Here is a 19,131-nt window from a genome sequence, read left to right as displayed (position 1 = left end):
TGGTCAATCAGAGAGAACAATTCAGATCCTAGAAGATATGCTTAGAGCGTGTGTGATGGAATTTAAAGATAGTTGGATTAAGTATCTAGCCCTTATTGAGTTTGCATATAATAACAGTTACCAAGAAAGTATTCAGATAGTGCCATATGAAGTTTTCTATGGACGTAAATGTAGGTAGCCCATCTACTAGGATGAAGTAGGAGAGTAGAGGATACTGGGACAAGAAATTATACAAGACATGTGTGAGAAAATATCAATTATTAGAAAGAAACTCGCCATAGCACAAGAGAGACAGAAGAAATATGCGAACCAACAACAACAAGAATTAGAATTTGATATAGAAGATAAAGTACTCTTGAAGGTTGCACCGATGAAAGGGATAATGCGTTTTGGTAAAAATGGAAAGCTAAGCCCGAGATACATAGGCCCTTTTGAGATCTTAGAAAGAATAGGTGCTGCAGCTTACAGACTAGTACTTCCACCTCACTTGTCGGCAGTGCACAACGTTTTTCATGTCTCTATGTTACGAAAGTATGCCCTGGATCCCACACATGTATTGGAGTATGAGCCTCTTCAGATTCGAGACGACCTCAGCTATGAAGAAATTCCAGTGAGAATATTAGTACAAAAGGCCCAAGTGCTATGACACAGAACTATTCAAATGGTCAAAGTACTTTTGTGTCACCACAGCGAGAGAGAAGCCACTTGGGAACACGAGGAAGACATGAGAGAGAAATATCCCGTATTATTTAATTGAGGTACGTTCCATCTCGGGGACGAGATTTTCTTTTAGGGGGAGAGATTTGTAACATACTAGTCATAGATTTAAGGTATATAAGTAAATCTTCTAGTTATTTTATTATTATTATTATAATCTTATCAGATTTTATATTTATTTATTTTAATAATTTCTATTATAATTTTTGTTTAAATTTACTAGAGTTTTGTGTTATTATTATTTTTTTAAAATTCTAATAACTATTACTAGATTTTACCAGATTTTACGAATTTTTGTTTTTAATTTAAATCTTATTCCTTCTTATCCCAACCCGTAGCATCAACCTCATACTCATCTTTATCCCCTAAATTGGTAAATCCAAATTCTAATGGGAAACCAACTCTAAAACCCTATCAGCAAATATTCATTTTCTCTCTATATAAACCCACGAAACCTTTTACTAAACACAACACAGAGAAGGAAAGCACACTCAACAAACCTTCCCCCACGTCTCAGCCTTGTTTTACACTCCTCAACAGAGGCCTCCCTCAGTGCTTCACCCGCTAGCCATTGCCACTGCACTTCATTGTTCTGTGGGTAAGCCATGCCTAATCTCTCTCTCCACTACTAATAACAAAAAAATCTCTTAGGACCCATCACCTCACACAAAAATTGCTGCCGATTTCTTTTCATCACCCCAGGTCCACCATCACGCGATCACGCATTTCCGTTTCTTACGGTGAGTTCTGAAACTCCCGCACAGCTCAGTTTTTGTTACTTCTTTTACTTTCTTTTTTTTTTTGAACTACTACTTCTTTTACTTTCTAGTTGGTGAAGTCTATTAGGTTTTTTTTTTTTTTTTTTTTTTTTTTTTTTTTTTTTTTTATTTTCTTACTTCCGTAAATGACCCTTTTGACTTGTAGCTCTCTTGTAATATATAATGAATGTTTATTTTATGATTATTACATATACACCCCTTAGTGTTTAAGAAATGACTGAATTGTTTTTGGATTGACTATTTTTACGAGGGCTCTTATATGGGCTAAGGTCTTATTTTTGTTACAAAGATTAACAAGTTGTTTTTAAATTGGATTGGACTTTCACATTTTAAATTAGGCTTAGTTTAATTAAATAAGTATGTTAACCCATTAATCTATATTTTATAGAAAATATTAGAAATTATTTATATTATTAAATATTAAATTTTTACTAGATTTCAATAGTCAATACTAAATGGTTTAACTATATAATGAGTCTTATGAAACTAGTTTTCATTAATATCTGATACATTTAAATACAATATGATTTCCTACTAAATTAAAATATGTTATTAGTAATTAAATAATTTAAGATATAAGAATCCATTGATTTTATGGTGTTAAACAAAAAGATTTATTTGACTATCTTCTATATTATGAATTTAATTAAGTAGGATATTAGTACATATTATTTTTAGACATATTTAGTGATAGTTAATACTGTGTATAGGTGACAAGCTACGAAGTGATATTCAAGAAGAAGCGCAACGAGGTAAGTAATTTGATCACAAATTAGGATCATCACAGTTCAGCTTATATATAAGTATTATTCAAGCAAGTTCATTTCCAGCCATTATTTATGCATCACTCATGTCATATGCAAACTTGTCATCCAGCATAGCATACGTTTTTGTCATTCCGCATCATGTTTAAATTCAGAAATTATGATTATGTATGTAATATGTCATGCATCTCATGTGTATAAGACATATAAACTATCTTAATTTCAAGTGCAAGATAAGATAAGATCAGTTAATTAGATGGTCATTCAGATGCATGGTACCAATGTAGTTCAGTTTCAGGGTGGGTATGCAAGCCATGGGCTCAAGCGTGGTCCACCATAGTATGCCAGAATACTATCAGCGGCTCTCCTCTTGGCTGCGAGACGTGGGGTCAGTGTACAACCTCACACACAGGGTTAAGTATGTTAGCCAGTCAGATAAATCAATTAAATCAGATAAATCAGTCAGATCAGTCAGTTAATTTAGTTAAATCAGTCATGCATAGCATTAGCATAAGTATGAACAGTCATGAATTTAAACTCTCAGCATGAAAACTTTTAGGAAAACCTTATGTTTATTATGTTTACGTTGTGATGGATTTATTGCTGAGTTTTCGACTCATTTTAGTTTGTTTTCATGTTTTTAACCACCCAGGTGAGAATGATGAATATGAGCAGGCAGATCAGGATTAGAAGAAGTAGTTAATTTTAGTTTCAGACTTTCTAAAATAAAATTTGCTTTTATGACATGAATTTATTCAGTTTATTCATTTAATGTTTTTTGGAAGGCATTTTATTAGACATTTTTCTACAAAATAAATTTCTAATTTCATTTATGAAATATGAGATCTCTTGCCAGAGTTTTTTTTGTTTATAAAAAACACGTGACATTCCTAGCCTACGGGAAGGGGGTGTTATAAGAAGTCATATTTGTTGATCCCAAATGTGTTATTATAGCTCAAATGTATTAATCTTGGAGATTCTAGTTTATGTTGGAGTGAGTTTAGATACTTAGAGCATTGTCATTGGCTTTGCCAAATGCATAATCAATCTAACTAGAACTAATATTCTTATAAATTTATGTAACCCGAGACTTACCTACTACTTTCCCCTCAATTACATCATCAATTCAAGTTTGATCTACATAATCAAACTCTAACCATGCTACACCATAGTCAAAACCCAAGATCTAATAAGTTAGGAACTTAACCCAAAGTCTCAAGCTCTAAACTGAACCCTCAACCCTAATTTATTTGCCTTCATATCTCATATTTAAATCATGGTTAATCTACATATTTGACCTCGTTGCCAGCCACATTATTGCTCCCACCACAGTGAGTCATTTCTGTCTGTTGGTTTCGTGACCATTTTTCCACCCTCTCTAACCCTCTGTTTGTTGTTCTATTGGTACTATTGTCGTGACCAATGAGGGTGCTACACCACATGCACAACCGCTCTGCACCACTCCACGCATAGCCGCTCTACACCACTCCATTTTTTGTCCATATTATTATAATTAAATGCTTATGAAATACCATTATGTTATTTTTGAGAGTATGTTATATTTTGCATTTTATAACTGACTCATGTTTGTACACTAGTATAGGTTCAATACTTACTGAGTTATTGATAACTCACATATTTATCTCAACTATTTTTAAGATAATGTTGATGGTGGTGACAATTGAAATAGATGACACGTAGCAGGATTAGAAGAGAAATATGAGATAAGTGTCAATGACATTAGATTATTTGACATATTTGAGAGAATAGTTATTATTGTTTGTATCACCCTGAAATAAATTAGGCTAAAATAATTTATTTAATTTGGACAATTTGTTATGCCATGAGAACTAAAAAAAAGTCTATGGATTAAAACTAGTTAGGATATCGGTTTGGTTTGAAAGCAAAGTCGATTTATGACTTGTAACCTATTTGGATTTTTTTAGATATTTAGGGTCATAATTAGACAAAAATAATTGCACCATTGGATTTGTTAGAATCTTTAGAATTTTATAGTGCAATAAAAAATTTTGTGATTCTGGGGTGCCAAGTGTGCCGATGGGAGAGCACCATGTGTCACCTAGTGTGCCACATCATCAACCAGCTAGCACCAGCATGTAGAATGCCCAAATCAGCTGAAAAACTCTAGGAATCTCACTTTACACATAGCACCATCATCACCCTCTATTTGGTCATCATTTACACATGTTAAGCATAGTACACGTGTAAAAAGGATGTGTGCAAAATAAGTCAAAGCCATGCTCTCTTACAAGACCTTACCCCTCTTACAAACACCATGCCCTGTCCTTGTTGCCCTTGTACCGAACTGACTAGCTCTCTCACACGTTGAATTTTATTTCACATTCCGCACAACACATCGCAAACGGTTGCTTGGTTCTCCCACACACACACAAGTTTAACCTTGCAAGCAACTCCTCCATACCAAGCCATGCCCTGCTCTGCATGTCCAACCTGCATCAAGTACTTCTCCCCTCTCTTTTCAGTCCCCTCACGTCCCACATGCTAGCCTAAGTCAAGTCTTATACACTCGAAGACCAAACAAAGCCTTTGGTGTGCAATCGGGTGAAGGAAAAGAAAAGCTTCCCTCCCCTAGCCTTCCCACATCCACACCCCACTTTCGTTTCATTGGTTTTTTCCTCACTCACACACACACATACTTGAGCCCTTGTTCACACAATAGGAAAAGAGAGCAACCCATCTTTGAGTCACAATTGAGAGTGTGCAAGTGTGTGGTGAAGTGGAGAGTTCTCAACCCCTAGCCGGGAGCCTCATCTTTTGGTAAGCATGTTTTCCTCTCTATATTTTTATAGGTGTTAGATGAATAAGTTAGTGAATTATGGGAAGGTTTTTCATGAAGAAAATGATTGATTTTGTGAAGTTGTGTGAGACAAAATTTTCGGGTAGGATGCTTTTTGTTAAGTGATGAGTAGTTGAGTTTAAGTTTTGTAAAAGTTGGATTTTATATGACTTGAAGGGAGATTACAATTTTTGTTTGAACTTGTAAATGAAGTATACTACTTGGTTGTATGATTTTTTGCTTAAAATTCATAGTATTGGAGTTTAGAATGCCATATAGAGTTAGTATATGTCTTGGGAGCACTAACATTGGTTTCTCTATATGCATCTTCAAAGTCACATCTTTTAAAGATTGATTTTGCATATATATAAAGAAAATAAAAAATAAAAAATAATAAAAAACTCTCATATTGGATTATACATTTTTGAATCAAATAATAATAAAATATTATTATTTTTTTCTTAAAATTATTATTTTTATATATTTTACAATTTGCTACATACTCAAAAATACTAATTCTATATCAAAATGATCAATTTTATTAATAAATATTAAGATGTACTAAAAAACACTTTGTATCATCAACTTAATACAAATTTCATATATCAAAATCATCTTAATACATATTTTACAAAATTGATTTTAATGGGTAGGAGAGAGAAAAAACTGTAAAATAATGTTTGGAGAGTGAATAGTATTTCTTCAAATTTGAAGAAACACTATTCATAGCAATGGAAAATTTTGAAAATGCATAATTCAATGTAGACCAATTTAGAGAGATATTATGTAAATATGAAGATGAATATAAAGATGCATAAGTCATTGCCAACTCTCGTCTTAATGTCACGTGGTTGATTTTGTGTTTAATCTTTGTAAGGTTTGGATTTTTATTAATGATATAATGCTTAGGGGTTTGGATTAGGCTTATAAATTTGTTAATGGGTTAGATCTAAAAAGGAAATCGTTGGAATCAGGGCATAAGCATGTTATATGATCAAGAGTATCCCAACACATTTAAGTTTAGCCTTCAGTTGTGTGTATGATTTCTTTTAAAATTTATTTCGGTTTACTTGTATATCGGAAGTTTGTAGTTTCAAGACGTCATTGTGATTAAGTTTAGCTTATAACTTTTAGTAACTTTGATAATTCAAGCATTGACTACTCAATAAGAACAAGAATCACTAAGTGAGGTCAGGGTTTGATGTTGGATTTCTATGTTTGTGTAAGTTATCATTTATTTTGCAAAAATTTGGTCCTTTATGACTTGAAACATGTGCATGAACGGGATATCGAGCTCTATTTAAAAAATGAGCAAAGAATAAATTTGGTTAAATGATTGCAAGTGTAGGTTTATGATTAAAGTTCAAATAGCAAGATGTTTACACTCAAGGGTTTCGGTGTTGGCACAAATTTTTGGAGATATATGAAAACAACATTTGTAAGTTAGAAATAGATTTAGAACAGAAAATATGTGACTTTTATGGAGTTTTGAAAATGTTGGGGTCAAAATGCAATTATGGAAACTTTAGGGGTCAAATTGTAATTTTTAGAAAAATTGAAGGGGTTGTTTGCAAATTTCTGTTTTTGGAAGTTTAGAAGTTTTGGTGAGTTTTTATGGTGGATTAAATGGTCCCTAATCTTAGTGTGCATTTATTTCAGCTGTGGAAAATATTTTGTACTGAAAGCAGTCAATAAGTTAGCTTCTAACTTACTTCCAGTTTATGTTAGTATGTTTAATAATAAATGTGATGTTAGAGATCAAGGTTATTATTTTGAGTTTCCATTAATATATGAAACATTCATGTCATATTATATTACCATCTGTCATGAAGCATGAGTTAAACATGTAATTTTTTTTTTTTTTTGGTTCACGAATCCAATGTTTAGATGGGGGATTATCTTAAAGGAACTCCTCTGTTCACACTAGTATGATTAAAAATAGGGGTGATAAACGGTCCGGTCGGACTGAACGGACTGACATTTTCGGTCCGAACCGGACCGGACTGAGACTTAAACTGGTCCGGTCCGGTCCACATTTTAAAGGACTGAAAAGTTTCGGTCCAGTCCACGGTCTAGGGTTTTTCTGGACCGGACCAGACCGAATGGAAAATATATATATATTTTTTATATATAATAATTGTACAATTAACAATATAAAATTTTAAATATATTATTAATACTTGTTAATATTCTATAAATTAACAATATTTTATATATATCTTTATCTAACCTATCACTATTAACAATATAAAATTTTAAATATGTTATTAACACTTGTTAATATTTTATGAATTAACTAATATATAATATCAATTAGTTAATTATATAGTAATTATATAAATTAGTAATATAATTTTCATATAATTTATTATCATTGACCATATAAAATATTTTTTTATTGAATTTGTTACATAATTCACACTAATAAGTCACTTAATTTAATTTAGTATTTTCAATAAATTTTTTTATTAATTATTTAAAAAAAAAATTAGGTCGGACCGACCCGGTCTGGTCCCTTTGGGTGTTTGGTCCGATCCGATCCGAAAATATTCGATCCATCGTAGGACCGGACCGGACCATTTTCACCCTTAATTAAAAATGAAGTGAAAATCCCTTAAGTTGGCGAAGAACAGTCAAATGGGCTTCAAATGGGACCGAAAGGTGACCAGAGCGAAGTAGTGGCATCTAATGCTAGTGGGTGCGAAATAAGATATTTTTTGGTGAAGGATATTCGATCTGCCAAAAGTTAAAGGATACTCATGGTGAAGGCATTACAATCTGCCTAAGTACTTATTCCTTGTATGACATATTCACAGCTGATCAAAGAACCTTTTTCTTTTTCTTTTTTTTTTCTTTTTTTTTTAAAGAGATGAGATTACATGTCCACGAGTGACTCCCTCCCAATTTATTAAAAAAACCTCAATTCTGACGGAGGAAAACCGTATAAACAAAAAACCAAATACTAAACAAAAAATACAAAGAAAAAACCCCAAACCAGCGCAACTCCCACAAACACACCCCCTATACAGAAAAATAAATAAAATAAAGACTCAACAAAATCACATAAAAGGAGGCTACCTCTGAATAGACGGAAGTCCACTCGCATCTAATCTCAAAATACCCCTCAACAACCTCGGTAGATAGTTTTCGGATCCAAAACTCTAGTTCAGCCCTTCTTCATTTTTCTTTGCCAAAAAATCCGCAGCTTGGTTACCCTCACGAAATTGGTGCACTTGGAAACTAACTCCCTTCAGTTCCTGAAGTAAAGAATCCTAATAATCCCATAGATACCATAAATTACAGCGGTTATTCTTCACCCAAGCCACCACTACCTTTGAATCACATTCCAAAATAACATGTTGACAGCCCATTTCTTTACATAACCGTACTCCTTGAAGTAAAGCTCGTAATCCAGCCTCATTGTTAGTGCCAAAACCATACATCGCAGAAAAACCCGCCATAATCCGCCCCCTATGATCTCGCAATACCCACCACAATTTCCTGGATTCCCACGACAACTGCCATCCACGTTTAATTTCCACCAACCATAAGGAGGCTTTACCCATGCTATTTGTTGCGGTTTGGATGTCGCACGAACATTAATTCTAATATCAAGAGCAATCAACATCTGCTTATCAATTTGAGACAACTTCTTATCATCCATGTCACTCACCACTTTCCCCAACCAAGACCGAATTGATCTCCAAACATCCACTGCATCCCGCTGAACACCCTCCATCCGAGATTGACAACGTCGTCTCCATAAGCACCACGTCAGAATGCTCGGCAATAAACCAATTAAAGTTTCCCTTTTGGTTCCTTTATTTGCACACACCATCCAGGTCACAACACGGTTCCACCATGTTGTAGCTTGCAGACAAGAAATGCCCAAAGCCAAAGAAGTTTTATGCCATATCTGTTCTGCAACTTGTCCAATGGCCAAAACGTGATCCAGTGATTCCATCTGTGGTGTTGAACAGCAGTCACACATGGATGCCATAGCTATACCACGTGATTGTACCCTTGTATTTGTTGCTAAACAATTAAACCGAGCCTGCCACATGCATACTGAGATTTTCTTCGGTAAATAATTACTCCATATCCAGTTCATCCAAGCGTGATTGCTTTCCTTCACTCTAATTAAATTCCAGGCCAAAGTTTTAAATTTCGTACTGTTCCAGTCGGTACGGCCGAAATTTTTCGTTTCGGCCGTCCGGCCGGTACAGGTACTATACCTGTTCCGTACCGGCCAAAATACCGGCCGGGGCCTCAATTTCGGCCTGTACCGGCCTATATTTCGGCCGGTACGGGCCGATATTTCGGCCTGTGTTTTTTTTTTTTTTTTCATTTTTTCAAACTACAAGCTTATTTTTTAACCCCCAATTCAGACTAGACTATTTATAATTTATATATATATGTATTTGTATATAATTTATTTATATATAAACTATTATTTTAGAATATAATTTTTATATATATTTTTATATATAGTTTATTTATAGATCGACTATCCCGAAACGTTATCCCGAAACGCTATCTCGAAACGGTACCGGTACCGAAATATTTCATTCCAGTGCCTTGACCGGTACGATGTCCGGTACGATATTCAAAACATTGTTCCAGGCACTAGCAGTGGTAAATTGTCCATCTTGTGCAAGCTTCCATATGAGTACGTCACTCCCAGATCTGCCTACCCCAATTTCTCTCATCACGTCATTCGCAGCATCCATACCAATTAATTACCACTAGCTGATCAAAGAACCTATGATGTGGTGCGGTAAGCAGCAAGAGCACATGATTTTATGGGGAACTGTGAGGCATTCACTCTCTGTAAGAACAAGAACAAGAACAAGAATGAATGAAATTTTATGAAAGCAAATATGTCATTAAGTATGAAATTCCGATGATGATGTTTATGAAAGTAAGCATGAAATGAAATTCTGATGACAACGACATTATTAATTTTAAAAGCAAATTCATGCGTTCACTCTATGTTTTATTGTCATGCATGCTTTGTAAATTGTTGGTATGTGATGAGTGTACGAAAGTGCACTCTAAATACTCTATTATTGGACTAAAATGATAAAATGTTAATAGAAATCATTGGAATTAATGCGTATTCTTGAATTGAGTTTCTATTTACTTTGGGATACTCCTGAGCAGATTTTTATATTTAATTTCAGAGTTTATAAAAGAGCAAGTCCAAACCCATTCAAATTCAAAGGACTTTCAAGTGGGCAAGACATTAGAATAATATAAGAACTTTCAACGAGTATATGACTTTTTAAATAAGGACAATTATGGGATTTGAGAGTAATTTGGATCAAAGTCCAAAATGCGCTAGGAGACAGAATGGATACACTTTAGTATTTTAATCATAACTTTCTGCTCAAATATCAGATTGTTACGATTCTTGATGTGTTGGAAAGCTATCTTAAAGGTCTACAAAGTTGTCTCTAATAAAGATTTCCAAATTCAAACTCTTGAAGTGCGTATGTGGTTACCAAGTTGAGTCCTAAAATTTAGGTGATTTTATGTGCGGGAATATGAAGATATTAGAGTTTTTTTCCCACCCTATTTAAGCATATCATTAGCATGAAATTGGGGAGTGGAGAAGAGGGGATACGGCTCAGTTTGAAGGAGAAAGATCTGAAATTAATTTCCATTGCCGCCGTTTGCTTTATTTTTCTCTTGAGATTTTTATTGTCCATTATATTTATGAGTAATTAAATTCTCAAGTAGGGTTAGGGATGAACTTGCACATTAAATGGTATTTTTAATTTATTTTTGATTTATGTATTTGATTTTCAATTACTAAAACTCTTTTGTTTTATCATTCTCAATTCATTATTGATGTTTTCTTCTCTGAATAATCATAGAATTTATTCTGTTTATGAATTCAGTTATACTTTTTCTATTGAATGGATTAACTATTTGATTATGTTTGGATCAATTATTTATCTATATTAATTTTATTTTTTGTTGCAATATCGCTTCCTGAGTATATTATCGTCGTTGAATTTTCTCAATAGTGATAATAATTTACGTATTTTAAAAGTGGTGAATGATTTTTCAAATAGTTACATTTGATTTAATCTTGATTTATAAATCTATACCTTCCGATTAGGAATATTAGGAATTGAGTTTCCAATTGAGTTATTCAATGAATTAAGAATAATTAAAATACCATATTTATGCAAGGGATTCCCGACACTTTACTGTTTGTCAAACTTGAGTACTTTTTCCGTTTGTCACTTTACTTCACTTTAATTTGTATTTAAAATTAATATTTATTCTCCATTAATCATTTAATCTCTTTCTTTAGTTTTTTTGTTCCTTTTACAATTTTTTTAATTTGTCTCTCTGTGGAATCGACACCTCAAAGTTATGCTACAACTACCGCATTATTCTTTGGGCGTAATCAGTATGTTAGTAGTATAACTTGTTGAGATTTATAAAAATATCACTGTGGTAGTCTCAACTACCATTTTCACCCGAAATGGTAGAAGTTGTGTTAGGTCAACATGAAGATGAACGAACAAGCCTAGACAAAACCAATCAACAGAAACTAAGTGAAGTCTCCATTTTGAAGTTGAGCGGTGCTACTTTTTTTTATTTTTCTATTCACATTTTTTAATATACTTAAATATTTTTAAAAAATAAAAAAAATACATCAATACATTTAAAATCGCTTTCTTCATCATTGGGTAAAAAAAAAAAAACACCGAGCGGTATATTTGGAGCGACATAGTATGAAGAGTTCACTACTCCCAAACGGTATGTTAAGGTTTTTGGGTTGTATATATTTTGTGCTGGCTAGTTGCCCGTGCAACATACTTCATGCTTAATGGTATAATTTTTTTTTTTTTTAGAATTATAGCTTATTCTGGTACATATTATAAGTCGAAAGACTTTTTTTGTTGTGATTATTGCATATTTTTATATGCATACTAGGTGCATTGTATATTATCTATTATGAATAAGAGTATAGAACCTTGTGTTGTACATCCCAACGCTTCAGTTTCCATTAAATCTCAAATGGAGGTCGGAGACGTCATAGTGTTTAGGACATTTTCTTTGGGAGATTTTTTGCATTTAAGTTCATATTATTATTGATTTCATGTTCAAAGGGTTCATACTAGGATATAAGGTGTGACATTTCGAGTTTCCCACGTATGTATATGTATATAGATAATATCTCTATCTATTAAAGGGAAAGAAAAGGAAAGGGTTATCAAATAATGAATGCATGTTTAAAACGTTAATTAGCCCATGAGGATACGGTACCAAAGAGGGGCGGATTTAAATGCCAAATTGGTTCACTGGCGGTATACTTAAACTGCATTTGAATGTTGAACTGAGTTGAGATGATAAAATATTGTTAGAATATTATTTTTTAATATTATTATTATTTTAGAATTTGAAAAAGTTGAATTATTTATTATATTTTATATTGAGATTTGAAAAAGTTATAAAGATGAATTGAGATGAATTGATTTACCAAACAAAGCCTTAATGTTGACCATTGAAAGGATGATCGTGTTCTTACTTGCCAGTCATGGGAAGAACTAGGACCATATAGATAGCTAAACCTAACTCACCAAGGTTGATAGTATGTACCAGCTATGTGGACTAGAGAAAAGAATTGGAAGGTTAATGTGACGAAATGCACGAATATGTGTGATTTTTTACAATTGAAAACTCTATTTGCTTATTATGTTTATTGTGATGTGGTTGCATTCAATTAATTTCTGTATGTTTTAACCACCCTAAGTGACGATGTAGAATAGAATAAAAGTGTAGCACGGGACTTGGCTTATGGAGAAGAGGTAAAGGTCTAGCTATTTTTGGAGAATTTTTAGTTTATCTCAATTATTTTTAATTGATTTTCCAAGCACAAGATCTTAAACATTTTTATGAGTGCTTCCGTTGATTCTATTTTAGATCTTTTATATAATATATAAATTAGGAAATCTTCTATACCTACCTCTTAAATGTTTTTTAAATGAGATTTGAACAATGAATTGAAATGAAAGTTAAAAGTTGAATAAAATATTATTAGAATATTATTTTTTAATATTATTATTATTTTGAAATTTAAAAAAGTTAAATTTTTATTATATTTTATATGAAAATTTGAAAAAATTATAATAATTAGATGAGATGAGTTAAAAAAGTGTCTCTCTATTTTCAAAAAGTAGCATTTTTCTTAATTCTAGAAGGAGTGTTGTAATAATCTTCCCAATGTATCATCAACCAAACTTATTATCTTGATTAACTCAAACTAAATACGAATTTAACATAGATAGAAAAAAGGTTTAGACAACTCGCGTAGATTGCACAACTCAAGAGCTCTAACCTCCTCTGTCGGCAACCAAAGTTGAGGGCGGGTATGGTGGGACAAGAAGACAAAAGAAAGAGAAGTTAAGATGAGGAAGCAATTAATCTGATTCGGGGAGAAAATTAGAAAGAAAAGTTGGTCAAGTCAATATGTCCTATTGGACACTTGTAAAGATTCTAGGGTAGGGGCTTGCTTCTTTTGTTAGGATTAATTTATTTTTGTAGATGAGATAAATTGAGATTAAAATTAAAGATTAAATAAAATATTATTAAAATATATTTTTTAATATTATTTTTATTTTAAAATTTAAAAAAGTTAAATTATTTATTTTATTTTATATAAAATTTTGATAAAATTGTAATAATTAGATAAAATGAATTAAGAAGATTTGTTAAAACAAAGGAAGACTCTCAACCTCACACATTTGGCTGTTCAAAAGGGCTTAGTGGGGGTGCCATGTGGCATGCCACAAGGCTGCCACCACATCAGTCCCATTTTAAGTAAAATTTACATGTTTCAATTAAGATTAATTCAATTTTGTTTTTCTTTAATTTGACACCTGAGACTTGAGTACCCATAAAAGTTTTCGAAAGATTTTATCGTACACGATTTTTCCTACGTTTTTAAGCCGGCTTAACCGAATATTATGTTCTTGTTTGCTCTTGGTTGCCACAGCTGACCATCCGAGCGTAAAGTTAAAAGGTAGTCCTAAAGCTTCAGCATGCTTGCATCACAAGGTAAAGTTTGAACTGTCCAGACATTCATCATAGCAGCAAACAAAGCCTCTACTTCCCTACCTTGTGTCCATTGCATGAGAAGGACCACAAGAAGATATAGATTCTATTCCTCAACGATTTTTCTTTCCTTTCACAAGCACTAACGTAAAACTTATTGGTTTGGTTACACATATCTCATCTCATCTCATTATTACGACTTTTCCAAATTCCAATACAAAATATAATAAACAATTCAACTTTTTCAAATTTTAAAATCAAAATAATATTAAAAAAATAATATTATAATAATATTTTATTTAACTTTCAACAAAACATCTCATCTTATATCATCTGAACTGTCTAACCAAACGTAAATCTTGTGGCTGGACACGTTTATAGAAAGAATGAGGAAAAAAAATTAGCTACTCAATATCTTCAACTTATAGAATAATAAATTCATAATCATAAGACACCACAAGATGGTCCTAGAAAATTAATGATAAAAAACGAAAATAAAGTTTTACATCAGAATTTACAACTTTTCATTCCTTCACTTGGTCACCAATTTCCAATAAGTTCAGAGCAATGACAATAGACAAAAGGGAGCAGGAGGGAATTCAGAAAAGTAAGAAATAAAAGGAATAATGAAATCAAGGATTTCGATGAAAGAGAGAAGCTAGGACAAATCTTACAGATTGGAAATCGAGAAAAGCAAATAAAAAAACCTCAGAACAATGCCAGAGAGGAAAAAAATAATTTCTGAACAAGCTCAAAGCCGTTTAGAATATCCAGAACCTCCACATTTCTTGCAAAATATCAATCCTACAGGGAGACAATTAGCTTAAGTGTGAGAAGAAAGGCTAAGAGAAGTTGATATTAAATGACATGAAACAAATAAGCAGCAATTGCGAGCTTAAAGATTTGAGGTTAACGCACCATCTTGTTTGTCACTAAAAACTAATAGAATAGCTGCATGATTTTCTTTTCCAACAACACATGAAAATAGGTCATTCCAAGGAGTTTCACATTGCATCTGAATGCATGGATTGATCATTTAAAACTGAAGGCTATATAACAATATGTAGAAAGATGTTCCAATAAAATCCTTGAATGGTTTGAGACACTTGATAACAAAGACTTCATCAAAATATTTAATTAGCATACTCAAGTAACCCATTCAAACTTATACAGAACGCAAACGGGGAAATTAACTAATATTTGATTTTCAAAAACCCAATCATTTAATCTATTTCAGATGTATCTGAACATCAGAAATTAATACCTGCACCTTTGCACACCTTACAATCAGCCAAACCCATCTCTTGCTTCATCTTACCATTGTTACAGAAGACACATTTGGTGCCACCTGCCCATCAGAAAGCACTTTTACAAACATGCTATTGTCCTTGAACACCAAATACAAAATTTATGGGTCACTGTAAATTTCATAGTTCACTACAAGCAGAAAGGAGACAATCAGAGGAAGAATTATAGACAATTGACGAACAAAGTGAAATTTTTCAACAACCAAAACATGAAGAAAATTATAGAACACAAGACCATAAAAAGCTGTTTTAATGAATATCATTTATTTGGGGGGCGGTGAGTAGTTTGAAATGTACATTTATGCAATAACAAAGCAATAATCAACCAAGTAAAGAATAGTAATCCACTGTATACTCTCCAAACTGCTCATAAATCCATTATTACAATTCATTATGCTTGGAACTATCCAATTTCTGGATGTCCAGCATTAGTCCAACTGGGAGACACAGTCATACACAGAGGATTAGTTGTGCTTATGAGTAAGGAAGCAAAAGATCATCGGATGTAAGAGTAGACAACAGAACACTGGGCAAAAAAGAAACTAAAAAGAAAACGAATTCCCACAAAACGACATTTTAAATGATGATGTATTTACAGCCTAAAGAAATAATAACTCATGAGGTATGCAGCCAAGGTCTATTATGCTTAATTTTCTTTTACAGTCAAGTCAGATTGGTAGTTTAGTAATCCCTAATTCTAGCAAGTTTTTTCTTTGACAGATTTCTTGATGTCAGTAGGCATAGCTAAGTACACTGGATGCATACAAGAGATAAGTTCTAGCATGTTTGCAGTTGTGTTAAGTACTGAGTGATTCCTAAACCATAAAAGAAGGAACACAAGAAAGTACCTTGAAAATAAATTGCAGCATATTTCACAAAACTAAAATGATTTTCTCTTTTCTATGTCAAATGGCTACAATTAATAGAGTTAAAAATTGCACAAATGTATTAATAATATGCAGTTCCCAGAGAGGGTTCAGGTTATTGTGCTGCAGCAAATTATGCCAGAGCTAATTATTCTCACCATAAGGTTGCTTTGCCTAGACGGTAGACAACTACTCATTTCCAATCAGTGGTCCATGTCACATTAATTTCTGTGAGTTCTCTTCAGCTACACAGTAGGGCTGCACGTGAAATCATCTTGTATCACATTGGCAACTTTGTGATCATTATCCCATCTTGTGCTTTACCAGGCATAATGTTTTCTTTCTTCCTTAAATAACAAACTTCTGGTGTTCTTAATACCTCTCAAATGCACAGATTCACACCTCAAGACCTTAAAATATCACCTTCAAGAAAACGCCACAGAATCCCCTTGGAAGTTCAAGTGATTATTAAAGTATGATCTCATCATGCATTGCTATCAACATGATGGAACTCAACAAAGTGTGCTTCCTTTTTCCAAGTGAAGTCACTATTGTTCAGAATTTTTTGCTAAAGCGTATTAGAAGGAAATGGATTTACCTCCACAGACTAGAATAAGATGCTGATACAATACGGATGATAGACTAGTACTTCCTCTGATTTAGCTAATTGAGTGGATTTTTTTAGGCACCTTTTGAAGTCATACACAGTCAGTGACTCAATGGGATTCGATCCCCGGATCCATACAGCCTTACCCCAACTGCCCCCATGGGACGGTGAGAAGTTCCATCAGACCAATGGCCAAGTGGAAGCTAATTGACTGGCCTAATAAAGTCCATACTTCCAGTTTGCCAATAAGCACATTTTTCTAGTGATTATTTAGACCAGATTTACAAACTTTCTAGGCATTTAGAGACCAGAGACTAAATTACTACCTTGAAGTAGAAGCATTGTCTAAGCCATGTACACTAAACCCACTACAAAATTGTTTCAACAACAGAGTAAGTCCAACAAGACCACCTCTTGCTTTGTTAAATTCTGGTCATTGTCTAAAACATGGACATCATTGTTGAAAGCAAGATGTGCAAAGCTTCCACCAGAATATATGGTGGGTACCTTTCTCACAAGTATTTTGGACCCGTCCTAGAAGGTTTGCTGGATCGCCCATACGTTCCACAAGAATGAATGAAATATTGTGTATATATCCGCTCGAGGTGACTATCTCCGAACCACCACCATTTACTAATGTCCAAAGGTACAATTAGAACGAAAGACAGACCGCAGAGTGGCAAAAACACACTGAAATACATATTAAACCATAGAGTGAGAGACAACAGCACCTTGCAGACATGTCCAGTTAATTGGAAATCAACATTGATCACTTCTTTCAAAAATTCATGTCAAAAGACGACTAAGTACAGAAAAGTAATTACCATTGCCAGCACACCGCTCACACGGCACAGGATCTCCCTGCAAAAAAAAAAAAAAGACCCAACAATAAATCATCAGCCCCATGATATTCAAGAACTTAAACCGCGGAACTTTCACACCATTGGCCTTTCATTTCGTCCGATACATTCTTTGAAAGGATGTTCTTTTAGTCAGAAAATATGTACGTATGTATTCCTAGATGTGTCTCTGTCAGCATTTACGCATATGTAGCCAGCGTAAGAGATTCGTTTGGGGAAAATATCAAGTTTCCCCCTAAACAAACAAAACCCATAATTACAGTGAAGTTGAAGGAGCAGAAACTGTCACCTTGAGACCAAGAAAAAGAGAAAGAGCAATGGCGGCCAAGACACTGATAGTGGCAAGCAGTGTTTGGGTATCCAATGGGCTATCGAAGCCGCTGAAGAGCAGAACGGGGTGGACGAAGATCCTTGATGGTGGAATGCCTCTGGGTAGTCTAGACGAGCAGCGGGACTGGGCAAGGATTTCTGGTTTAGCTGGGGATTGCTGTGGAAGAGAATGAGTGGTTGTAAGGGATGTCGTTGAAGCAGACGAAGAAGAACAAGAGAGGGAAGATAGTGGGTGGAGAGAGCATGAGAGTGTCGCCATGGATAGAACAGAAGAAAGAATCTGTGGCGCTTAGCTTGGTTTTCTGCTTTTTCTATTTTGGTTCTCATAATTTCTTTTCTTTTCTTTTCTTTTCTTTTTCAGATAATTTCACTTTAGATCCAATTTCCAAACATCTTCTAAGCACTAAAATAATTTTTATCATTTATTTTACTTCAATTTTTTTTTGTAATTTATTTATTAAGCTTTTAAAAATCATCTGGTCATTTGCTATGTGCAAACACATAAAAATAAAAAAGTTGTAAAATCTAAAGAATAAAATCTTAACAAAACTTTTCGTTCCATGTATATTTTGAATGAGCCCATTACTTTTACAAATATAATAAAATTATATTTCTAACTTTTTTTCAATGCTAATATATTTTCTACGAATTCCATCTATTTTGACAAAGACTATTTTCATAGACAATATCAAAAAAATTATTTGTGATACCTCGTTCGATTACGGTACAAATAAAATGAGATAAGATAAAAAATCTGTGAATAATAGTGAGATAGTTTGTGAATAATAATAAAATAATTTGAGTTGAGATATTTTATAGACTTTTAGAAAATGAGAGAGAAAAAGTAGAATAAAAATATTATAAAGTTAAAATAGTGTTATATACAATTTTTTAATATTATTTTTGTTTTACATTTTTGTATTTTATTTATAAGTTTGAAAAAGTTGTTATGATTAAATAATGATTAGATGAAAAAATTTAAAATTTAAAAGTGTTTGTATTTGAATG

General features: G+C 33.1%; 2 protein-coding genes across 3 annotated transcripts; one reads left to right on the top strand and one right to left on the bottom strand.

The window, feature by feature from the left end:
• The first annotated feature begins 238 nt into the window (after positions 1-238).
• On the top strand, positions 239-646 carry LOC121238162. The gene has a single exon (XM_041135003.1). It carries the CDS (start codon positions 239-241, stop codon positions 644-646), a length of 408 nt encoding a protein of 135 aa, XP_040990937.1.
• A 13,969-nt stretch (positions 647-14,615) lies between these two features.
• On the bottom strand, positions 14,616-18,456 carry LOC121239804 (protein BUNDLE SHEATH DEFECTIVE 2, chloroplastic). Of its 2 annotated transcripts, none has more exons than XM_041137131.1 (4): positions 18,083-18,456; positions 17,758-17,794; positions 15,472-15,501; positions 14,616-14,957 (listed from the first exon to the last, which is right to left on the bottom strand). In XM_041137131.1, exons 1-4 carry the CDS (start codon positions 18,380-18,382, stop codon positions 14,905-14,907), a joined length of 420 nt encoding a protein of 139 aa, XP_040993065.1. In that variant the 5' UTR covers positions 18,383-18,456; the 3' UTR covers positions 14,616-14,904. The 2 variants fall into 2 exon arrangements, with proteins under 2 accessions (XP_040993065.1, XP_040993064.1); XM_041137130.1 differs by having other exon boundaries at positions 15,418-15,501; positions 18,083-18,454.
• Between the last annotated feature and the right edge of the window lie 675 nt (positions 18,457-19,131).

Source organism: Juglans microcarpa x Juglans regia, chromosome 7D, assembly GCF_004785595.1.
Source record: "Juglans microcarpa x Juglans regia isolate MS1-56 chromosome 7D, Jm3101_v1.0, whole genome shotgun sequence".
Taxonomy (NCBI): domain Eukaryota; kingdom Viridiplantae; phylum Streptophyta; class Magnoliopsida; order Fagales; family Juglandaceae; genus Juglans; species Juglans microcarpa x Juglans regia.
Note: the sequence above shows the minus strand (reverse complement) of the source record. Positions and strands in the feature narration are given on the sequence as shown.